We start from the raw sequence: 11,600 nt of genomic DNA on the forward strand, positions 1-11,600 counted from the left end.
GGCATACGATTTAGCAATGAGCACACTTCAAATTGCATCGCCAAACACTAATCAACCTAACCAGATGCTTGAGCATGGAAGACCGGAAGGCTATGAAACGGACCCGGGAGAGGAGTATGTAGAATGGTGGGGGGAGGAGGACACTCGATGCCCAACACCGGAGAGCCCACGTCGTACATGTTGGTACTCCCCAAGATCTGACGGTCGAGACAGTGATCGTTCGGTCTCGCCGCCCCCATTCTTCTTGGGTGATTGGCCTTAGAAATAATCTATTTTTTATTTCTTAGATTTATAGTTTAATCGTACGTTTATATAAATGATTGTCCGTTTGTTTCCTATTCTATCTTAATAAATAAAGTCTTGTGCATTTTTTTAAGTAATTATTAGAAAAAAATTAAATTAAAAAAACATACATATTTGGATGGAGGTGGCTATATATACACATCTTTATGCTTCCTCTTTCCAACATACTGAGGAACTAATAATGTCCAAAAGGAGGTCTTGCTCAACCATTCCTCATCCAGTACAGAACACGCGTTGGATCATTGAAGATGATCGATATGACAATTGGTCTCCAAATGTTCTTGAGTTTTACTACGATGGTGATACACCAACTTGCTATTCGACATACATGGGCGTTACACCGTTAGGAAAAGACTGGTGGGGCGGACTTCTTGGGTTTTGTGGCAATGGTTTTATACAAGAAACGGTATTTAAAAATCTAAACATACGAACTATATATGTTTTTTTTTAATATTTTAAAATTAGTTTTGCCCTTTAATTTCCAGCACATAAATGCATGGTGTAACAAGCTAATGTATTTACGGGAAACTCAAAGCGAGACACGGCCATGCCAGTCTAATGATTATCGTTGGACAATTATGCCCCCTCATTTTTTCAACATGGTAGTTGAACAGAAGCATGATGCTTACAGCTATGCAGATGGGTCTAGACAAAAATTTCCTGCATTTTGGAATGTGGATACGGTAAAAGTTGTTTATTATTTTATTAATTTCATCCAAAAATAATTTGATCCGGCCATTTAAATATCGACATTTTGTAGGTCTACATGCCAGTTTCACACAAGGATCAACACTGGTTAATCTTACAGATAAACATGTTGTCACTAAAAGTTAAAGTTTATTTCCCAAATAATTGTAATGTAATGCATTGTGGAGAGTCGTTTTGCATACATAAAAAAATACATCAAATTCTACTTGAATTTGAGTCTCCATTCTTATGGTTTTTGGGTCGCATATCGTACTGGCAACTTTCTGGAATAAACGAGACAGATACCTTGGAGTGTGCGGGGGATGATGTGTGGCCAGATAACGGGGATCATACAGGTCGAAATTCAGGTGTAATTATTTGTATGTTAATGGAAAAACTTGTTCAAAACTTTGCATTGACATGGGAAGAGGAAAATCTACAGGATGCTTGTGTCAGATACAGACGGTACATGGCGGATGAACTCTACGCTGGCCGATTCACACCAAAAAAAAACTGATGTTTGTATCTATGCATGTTAAAATAATTCAAGTTAAAATATAAATATATTTTTCAAGTACAAGGATTTCAACAGAATGTTGTGCATAAAAAAAATTTCCAAAATACTACACTAAAACTAAAAATCTCCCAAATTATAAGACGGAAAATAATTATCAGACGGATTATTTCCTGGGTCTTCGTGAGCAACGGTTTCCTTGCCTTTACGCGAACGTTGTTGCGATGGGATTGGGGCTGAACAAACGTCACGATGGTGTCCATGTGTCTTACACCTACCACAATATAGAGGCGTGGGTTCTTCCCCTCGAGACAAGATTCTGTTGTTTGCTCGCGGACGGCCCGACTGACGTTTTGTCATATGCGGGGGGCGAACATTTATAAGATCTTCTGGTATCTCCCATTCAGATTTATGAGGAAGAGGATTAATCGCTTCCTCGTATGTTTTTTTATACACTTCATTGGAATAACATCGGAAAGCATAATGACTGCAGTCAGTTTCACCTAAGAATTTGGATACAGCAATCACGTGCCCACAGGGTAGTCCAGAAACTTGCCAAACACGGCAACTACATGTTCGATCGTAAAAATTTACAAAACCACGTTTTTTCCTGTCGTCAACATCAAAGGTGTTCAACCCTACACCAGCGGCAGTCCAAGTTCTAGACCCATCAATTTTCTTTGCAATTTTTTTTGAGCCCACTGGGTAAGCTCATGTCTTTCCTTAATTCCCTCCAGCCGACGATCATAGAACCATTTTTGAACAGATTGACGGAAAAATTCAATAAGTTGGGTTACTGGCAATTTACGATAGTCTTTAGACAAAGCGTTAATTGACTCTGCACTGTTAGATGTCATATAATGATATCGATTGCCGGGACAATGCGCTCTTGCCCACCGTCCAAACCCGATACTTATTAAAGTGTTCCGTATTCTAGGAACTGCAAGACATAGAGTGTGGAAAGCCTCATTAAAATCAGACAACCGGTAAGATTTACAGGTCTTCCACCAGAGGCTCTGGTATTCCTTTTTTTTATTCGACGGTAAACTTAAGTTCACCATTAAATGTCGACAGCAGAGACCATGATAAGCGTGTGGAAACACGTTGCTTACAGCTAAATGTATTGAATTGGCCCTATCCGATATGATCGCCATATCTGGAATTTCACCAACACAACCTTTAAGCTTTGAGAGGAACCATGTCCAAGAAGCACCATCCTCTGATTTGCCTATTCCATAGGCAATTGGTAAAATCTGGTTATTTCCGTCCATGCCAACTGCTAAAAACAATGTTCCTTTAAATTCACCCTTCAAATGGGCAGCGTCTATAATAATAACAGGTCTTAAATTACGCATAAAACTACGAACCTGAAAAAAAAAATCAGTGAATGACCATCATATTTTAAGATAAAAAAAATATTATTAAGGTCCATGCCGACTTACCGCTGCACCAATAGCCACAAATACCATTTCAAATCGACTCTCGTCGTCAACCCAAATGTGAGTCACGGTTCCCGGATTCGCCCGCTCCAAATTGTAACAATAGATTGGGAGTTCGGCAAAAGAATCTCTGCTTGTACCTTGCAAGAGTTCTAAAGCATGACATTTTCCACGCCATGCTTGCATGTAACTAATATCAATTCCTAAATTTTGTTTAAAATCGGACTTTATCTCGGTTCCGCGATAAATTCGACCACCGTCTTTTAATTGAGGCACTAAATAATGACCCACAACTTGGGGGTTTGCCTGACGAAAATGTGGGTGTGTGAGCGTCTTTGAACAAGTGTGTTTATCGTTAAAATATTTAACGTAAAATGCGCTATCACCAGCAAAGCTGTATGCCCTAAAACGCCACTCACAACCATCAACAAAACATGACACTTCGTACCGTGATTTAGACGATCTATCAACTTTAAACTCAAATCGTTCTATCAAACATTTTTTACCCAATTCAAGTTTCATTTCCTCTTTGCTATTAAAAATGTGGCCTGGCTCAAACACAATAGAAGATATGCCTTGGGTATTACTCGGTAAATATAATTGGGTACAGTTTTCATTAATTTTTTTATCACTATCATCAAAAGATAAATTCAAATCAGGAACTTTGAAATTGTTTAAAAATGCGCAATCAGAAGACTCAACACCGGGTTCTTGAATGACATATAACTGAAATAATTCAAATGGTTTACTATTAGCCAAATTAAAGAAAAAAACAACATCATTATCATTCATTATATCTATCGGATCTGTAAACGAAGACATCCGGTAGGATATCCGAGTAATATTTTGAATATCACACATCTTTCGAATATAACTTAAAAAAGTGATGTAGGAAAAAGTAGTTTCAACTTCTAAACCACGCCTAATAATACAATCGTGACCGGCAACATACTCGATGTTCCCGTTAACAACCTCCCACTTACCCCCGATGTATATCACACACTTAACACCCATGAGTTATACTAAACGTGACCAAACAATGTATTACTACAAAGATAACGAGAAGACAAAACACAGATGTGTGTAAAAGACAAAAAACAGATGTATATATATATACATACGAAATTATAAATAAAAAAACTTGTGTAGCGGCTTGGATGTGGTTGAAACGGCATGACCAGGTTGAAACGGCTTGGCCATAGGTTTAGACGGCTTGGCGGGAAGCTGAAGCGGCTCGTATCCGGGGTGTAGCGGCTTGGATGTTGGATGAAACGGCTTGAGCACAGGTTATAGCGGCTTGGGGGGTAAAGCGGCTTAAATTCAGACTATAGCGGCTTGGAATGGGGTAAAGCGGCTCGGCTTTATCATGAAGCGGCTCGGCTTGGCAGTCCTCAAAGCGGCATAAATCAGGCATTCGGCGAAGCGGCTTGGCTTGGGGGGGAAGCGGCTCGGCTGCCAGGCGTGGCGGCATAAAGCCGTTTCAGGCAGCATGGACACGTGTCGGCTAGCTGATGGTTGGATTGAAGGTGCATAATTATGGGAGTTCACTTTCATGGGAGGGTGCATTATGCCCAGTCAAATGGCCATTTTCGAAATTGGCTTGGTCAAACGGCTATGCTGGTAATTTTCTCATATATAAATTTCCATACTTTTGACGAAGACAAACAAATAATACAAGAAAATTATCTTTATTTTTTGTACCGTTAAAGAGAAAATAATCTTTATTTTTCTAAGAGAAAAATACCGGATAGTTCATGTGGTTTATTCATTTTTCACATTTAGTCCTTAACTTTCTAAAATTACAACTATAGTCCCTAATTTTTGCAATTTCGATCCCAGATAGTCCCTGAAATGGATAGGTGTTAGTTTTTTGTGTTAAATGGATGTGAAATAACAGAATTATCCTTACTAATACTTTTACCCACCCCACTCCACCCGTTTTCTCTCTTTCTTGTTTGTGCCTGCACCCATTATCTTAGGGGGTGAATTGCATACTGGGCTACCGCCAATTCCATGGATCCAAGTAGCTTCCATTTCGACTCAATCACCACCAAACTATGAAGTCTTAATCCTCCCTCCAATTCTATTCCCACCTTCAACAACACAAAGATCAATTCCACCTTTTGATCGCATAGATTTATGAAGCCTGTTTGCAGCTGTTAACCCTGCTATTCTTGCTCCAATGATCACTATTCTTGGCTTCTTGACCACCATTTTGTAAATAAAAATTTGAACTTTTTTTCAAGAAAATGAAATATAATTTATGGGTATTGTAGGAAAGTGTGTTTCTTTTGTGGGTCTGCATGAAAAGATTGTGAAATGAACTTCTTTCATTCAGACACAGTGTGTGTGTATGATCTAGTTAGGGACAACATATATAACAAACGGTGGTTAGAGCTTTATGGGAAGGTACTGGAGTAAGCAATTATAATTTGTGTGAAACTGTAGATAATAATCGACTATGGAAACAAACAAGAAAGAAAGAAAAGAGGTGGAGTGGGGTGGGTAAAACCGGGTGCTATTATTATTGGATAATTAATATTATTTTTATTAATATTTTATTAGTAAGGGTAATCTTGTCATCTCACACCTACTTAACACCAAAACTAACCTCCATCCGTTTCAGGAACTATCCGGGAACGAAATTACAAAAGTTTGAGACTATAGCTGTACTTTTAGAAAGTTAGGGATTAAAGGTGAAAAATGAATAAACCACATGGACTATTCGGACATTTTTATCTTTTTTTAATGGTAGTTAGAAACCCATATACTTCATGGGTTGAATAAATTCAGCCTACCCTAGTGACATTTTAGAGGTAAGATAAGGCTTAGCGACCATTAAGTTCTGGGTTCGATTCTCATAAAGGGGGTTTTCCCTAAATTTATTGGGTTTTTTCCTAAATTGGTGTATAGTCATTATTGCCTAGTGGAGATGGATATGATGGGTTGGTTTCACTCACTACTAGAAAATAGGCCTATTGTAACTTTTTAGAAGTAACCTTTTTCAAATGAGTTGCATTTGCCTCTGATGTAACTACGTTGAATATAAAGGTTGCATTAGAAGATCTAATGCAACCTTTATATTATAAAGTTACAATAGCATATTAAATTTGTAACCTTTATAATAAAAAGTTGCAAAGTTACTAAAAATTGCAACCTTTTTCTTAAAAGGTTACAAATTTTATGAAAAATTTGCAACTTTTTTTATAAAGGTTGCATTGTTAATAGTTAAATGTAACTCTTATTTTAAAAAAGTTACATTTTTAAAGGTTAAAAGCAACTATTATTTTAAAAAAGATTGAATCCAAATGTACATGATGTCGTGTCATAACGTAATTACCTATTAGATCAAAAGTTTTATGACAAAAACTTTTAGATTGAGAAATTCAATAAAAACGATAAAAAAGTATGAAAACTTTTGGTTGTAAATAGTATAGTTTGTAAATAATATATTGATATGTTTAAGTAATATTCTATTTTTACTAAAACTATTTTCCTTAAAAACATATTCCTTGTAAATAATACATACCAAAATTTATGATGATGGTGAAATTATAATTTTTGGTGGGAAGTGGGTGAAATTTGGGGTAGGAGGGAAATCGTATTTGGGAGATACGAACTTTGAGAAAAAATGTTAACTTTTTATTATTAGTGTATTAATATATGTGACAAAAATAAACAATTATATAAGTTAATTAATTCAATACTAGATAATTAGCATAATACAAACTTGTGAAAAAAGCGCTTTTAACCATTGGAGCAACTAACCCTTTGAACGAGACCATGCTTGTGCGGTTAGAGCCTGTCGCGTTATGAAGAAACAGAAATCTACATCATAAACACCGACTCGGAAGCTCATTTAATTGTAAATCAAGTTTTAGAACTATTGGCGTGATTGAACCGAAAATCATTGTTAGTATTTTAGTTGCGGTTCGGTTCAGTCATACTTTTTGTTATTTATTATTATTTTAATTAACATATCATATCTCTTTCTATAATACAATTATAGAAAAATATTTGGTAAAGTGTTCTTGTAGAATGTATACTACAAAGGTAATTTTGTTTGAACTTCTAATAATAGAGTTAATTACACCGTTAGTCCCTGTGGTTTATGGAAAGTAACAAGGTCAGGTACTAATCGTTTAAAATCATATTCTGAGGTTCTAACTTTTCATTTTGTAACAACCTGAGGTATTAACACTAACTTTTGTTAACTTTTCTGTCAAATTTGATTGAAATTACTTAAATACCCTTTGACAACTACAAGGACCATTTATGTAATTAACTGTATTTAAACTCAAGGGACCCTTTATGTAATTACTCTACAATGTTTTCCCACTTTGTGAAGCTTTAGCCTGCCACGTTACCTCAATCCTTTTAGCTATGTATATTGTAAAAATTGACTTTCTGTTTTACGACATAATTAGAGATAGGGGGTGTTTGGGTTAGCTTATTTTGGAGCAACTTATGACTTATTGACTTATAAAAGTTAATAAGTTGTTTTTTAAGTGTTTGGGTTTGCTTATTTTAAAGGGTTTTGTGTGTTTGAGAAGTCATTTTTGAGAAGTCAAAATTTCTAACTTCTCACTTATGACTTACATAAGTTAATAAGTCATTTTGAGAAGGAATCCCAAACACCCACATAAGAGAGAGAAGCGACAGAGAGAGAGATGTACATAAATTGATAGGGAGAAAGTAGATCGACGAAGATGAAAGGTCGGCCTCCGACTGGCCGGTCGAGCTGCTCAGGAGATGGTAGTGATGCTAGATAGGATTCCGACGATAACGACGGCGATATGGCTTTAGTCAACGGCAACGGACGATGGCGTTAGTGTTTTCGATGATCGATGGTGTTGAAGGGGAAGACGGTGATGAGGCGGTGGTTTGGGTTCGAAGACATGGAAACAGAGGTGGGTTTCGGTGATGACGTCAGCGGTGGTCCGATAATGATGACAGTGGTGGCGTTAACGTCGACGGTGGGAGTTATGAACAGGTGCCGGGGAAGCAACTAGATTTCTGAAAAGGGTTACGACGGTGACGGTGATGTTGTGGTGATGGTAATCGGCCGCTGCGATGGTGTTCCGACAATAAAGGTGAGACCCGATTGTTTACATTTGGTGATTAAGCAGCAGATATGATGGTGATTTTAGTGGCCACTCTCCTTTTTTGGCCAAAATCATTCCACTTGATCATCATGATGTTTAAAAGATCTTAATAAGCTGGAAATCTCCGTTTGTTTATCACTTATTACGGTGGTAGATTGTTGTTGAAGTTGAACAATGTTCAACTTTCCTTGCTTTTGGCTACCTTTGTATGTACAGAAAATTATGTGTGATGTGGCAAAATTACATTTTTTATCATCATTAAAGGTTCCTCATCCATAAACAGATTCACAATGAGTATCAATTAGTTAATATCAATATATTCAATTGGCAAGTATATCATACTTCACCTGAACGGTTAATCAACACCCTCATCTAAGCCGGCAGCCACTGTTGACCAAAGTTCCTTACGTGACAATAGAATCATATTGGTAACCGGATTCTTCACCGGAGTCAACTTAGCTCAGAATGTTTTTAAGACAGATTACCCAAATTTGGTCCACTGGAATTGACCTTTGGAAAACATAACTTTTTAAATTTACATAAAGGGTCCCTTGAGTCTAAATACACTTAATTACATAAATGGCCCTTTTAGTTATAAAGGGGTATTTAAGTAATTTCAATCAAATTTGACAGAAAAGTTAACAAAAGTTAGTGTTAATATCCCAGGTTGTTATAAAATGAAAAGTTAGAACCTCAGAATGTGGTTTTAAACTATTAGTACCTGATCTTGTTATTTTCCATAAACCACAGGGACTAACGGTGTAATTAACTCTCTAATAATATAAATTTTATTTTTTAGTATTAAATGAAAGAGAAAAGTGATTGCTTTAAAAAAATGCCATGCTTTAATTTAATTTTAATTAAATGAAAGGGTACCATATTTATAACATCCTAGGTAAAAATTTTAAAAAAGGAAGCCGGTGGGTGTTGAACTGTAGACCTTCTACATCGAATAATAGCAATAAAATTTATAGTACAAAGTTGCATTTAGGTATAAAAAGTTGCATTTGTTGTAACTAAAATTCTTAAAAAAATGTTGCATTTAGTGTAAAAAAAAGGTTGCATTTTTCATATTAAAAAGAAAATAATAGTTGCATTAACTCTAAAAAGGGTTACATTTTTGTAACTAAACCACATTGAGGGTTGCATTTACATGTATAAAAAGTTGCATTTGAGTGAAAAAAAGGTTAAATTTTTGTAACTAAAATATAAAAAAAAGTTGCATTTGAGTGTTATAAAAGTTGCATAGAAAAAAGTTGCATTTGTATACTAAAAGCAACACTTAAGAAAAAAGTTGCATTAGGCCCTAAAAAGTTGCATTAGATCTAATGCAACTGCTTCTAATGTAGCCCCCAATAAAAAGTTGCATTAGGCCTAATGCAACTTTTTCAAGACTTAATGCAACATTTTTTAGGGGTTATCCTAGCTTCATTTTCTTGTAGTGATTGTTCTAATAGATTATAAAGCCACATTAAATGGACATTAAAACAACTTTACTTAATAACGGACTTACATATTTACATGTTCATAAAACAACCTGAAATTTCTAAACTGAAGGTCAAAGAACACTTTATCTGTAACCCAATAACATCTATGTATGAGTTACTGCAAACAACAAAATGTGATTAAATTTAATGCAATTATTTTCAGCAAGAATCAAGTGGATTAATGTACCTACCTTAAGAAGACGAGTGGGAGTAAGTATAACAAACTTGTCCTTAATTTTGATAATATGTTACATAAGTCAAAGCATTGTTAACACATACTGGAATATAACAGATCTCAGAGATATCTGTTATATAATAGATATCATAACATACTTAGATTGGCCCAATGGGACATTAGTTTCGTTCCATTAATTTTACTTTAAAATGGGTCCTTACACATGTAACAAACAATATTGATTTCCTTTAGAGGATAATAGGATCAAAAAGATTATATCCTTGTGCTTCATTAATTAGAAGTCTTATGTAGGTTCAAATCTATACTCGTTTAGATATTATTCACATTGTAACATACTAGATATGTCAAGATTAATGTGAAGAATCTTATGGAGTATTAAAATATTTATAAAAGAAATACAAGACTATAATTTAAAGAAGAAGTAAAAATTCAAACCAGTTGATTACTTTAACTTTGTAATATTCAAAGATGATAAATGTAATTTCGGGGTATATCCTTATGTTAGCAGACAAATTCTATCTCATGGAGGAGTCATAATGAATTGATAATAACAACCTAAGTTATAATGACATAATATGTTGCTAATCACAAAGCAATGGTCACTAATTGTAGTTGAAAACTTATTAGTGGACTCATAAGTTTATTAACTCCATATAAATAATATATTGAGGACTTACTGTGATAAAACCAACTACCATGTTTCCTTGAACAGTAACAATTCGAGAGGTGTTGCATAAAAGTTCCATGCAAAATTGTTATTTATTTATGAACGAATTGAGGAAACTCAATATTTGTATCGAAAACATTCATGATATGCTAATGGATCCAATAACTAAAGGTCTATCGCTCATAAGTATTATGTAAACGCCTATAATAATGACGGGTTTATTAATGACCATGTACAATTACATAACATACTATAAATGATTAAGAGGGTATTTGTTTTTTCAGAAAAACCTCTTCTGGCCTCTTATGTCTGCGCCGCGCAGACCACGCGCAGACATTTAGCTCTGCAAACCGTTTGTTTTTTAGAAGACATTTCATTAAAAAATGTCTTCAAACCTCTGCGCGTCCTCTTCCCCACGCAGACATGGTCCAATGTCTTCCCACCTCTTCCAACCTCTTCCAACCCTTTCCTCCTAATCTCAAAACAACTCAAATTCAATTCCTTGTTCTATCTTTGTTTTTTTCTTTTTAAATTGAAAAAACCTACAACTACAATGCAGATTTCACACGATACCAGATCTGAAAACTTCGAAGATTCACAAGATACAACACAAGCTACTTCTTTTCATCCTTCAACTCCAGATCTGAACTTTGGACCGGTTTCCGACCCTAAACAGTTAGTGTAAGGCAGTTCATCTTCAAATACAAAGGCGGAATCAATGCAAATGAAGTTACACAGCTTTTCCTCTTTAATTCCTTTTCTATTGATGCTTTCTGATTACAATTTGACAGAGTTTCGTTACCACAAGCATGACCAGGTTTTGCTCCAACGTACAGACTAAATTCACACATGAGACTATATATAGGTTGTCTAGTTTCGCTCTTATGACATGTCATAATGAGCGAAACCCCATGTGTAAGCATAAGCAAAACCACCTATTAACCACATGAGCGAAACCCTAAAAACCTAATAAGCGAAATCCCCCTAAACTATGTTCATAAGAGAGAAACCTCTATAATAAACCCTAATCTTGATTTCCAAGCTCCTATTTTGACCTAACTTGACCTAAGACTCAATGTAAACGTAGTCAACAGACATTTCTTGCACCAAAAGACTCCCCCTTGGATGTTGACGAAGTTTTCAGCTCCGAGTCTTCAGTCTTGGTCTTGTCTCCAACTCTCTGTCTTCACATCATAAGCATT

At 35.5% G+C, this 11,600-nt stretch overlaps 1 protein-coding gene across 1 annotated transcript; it reads left to right on the top strand.

The window, feature by feature from the left end:
* The first annotated feature begins 808 nt into the window (after positions 1-808).
* LOC110864101 lies at positions 809-1,515 on the top strand. The gene is made up of 2 exons (XM_022113209.2): positions 809-986; positions 1,064-1,515. Exons 1-2 carry the CDS (start codon positions 816-818, stop codon positions 1,505-1,507), a joined length of 615 nt encoding a protein of 204 aa, XP_021968901.1. The 5' UTR covers positions 809-815; the 3' UTR covers positions 1,508-1,515.
* The last annotated feature ends 10,085 nt before the right edge of the window (positions 1,516-11,600 follow it).

The sequence above is a fragment of the Helianthus annuus genome, chromosome 6 (assembly GCF_002127325.2).
Source record: "Helianthus annuus cultivar XRQ/B chromosome 6, HanXRQr2.0-SUNRISE, whole genome shotgun sequence".
Lineage (NCBI taxonomy): Eukaryota > Viridiplantae > Streptophyta > Magnoliopsida > Asterales > Asteraceae > Helianthus > Helianthus annuus.

Excerpts from the sequence above, each read along its gene's own strand:
- LOC110864101 (XM_022113209.2), top strand. The coding sequence starts at position 816 with ATGTATTTACGGGAAACTCAAAGCGAGACACGGCCATGCCAGTCTAAT. Across the intron at positions 987-1,063 it reads CATTTTGGAATGTGGATACG|GTCTACATGCCAGTTTCACA; the intron begins GTAAAAGTTGTT and ends GACATTTTGTAG.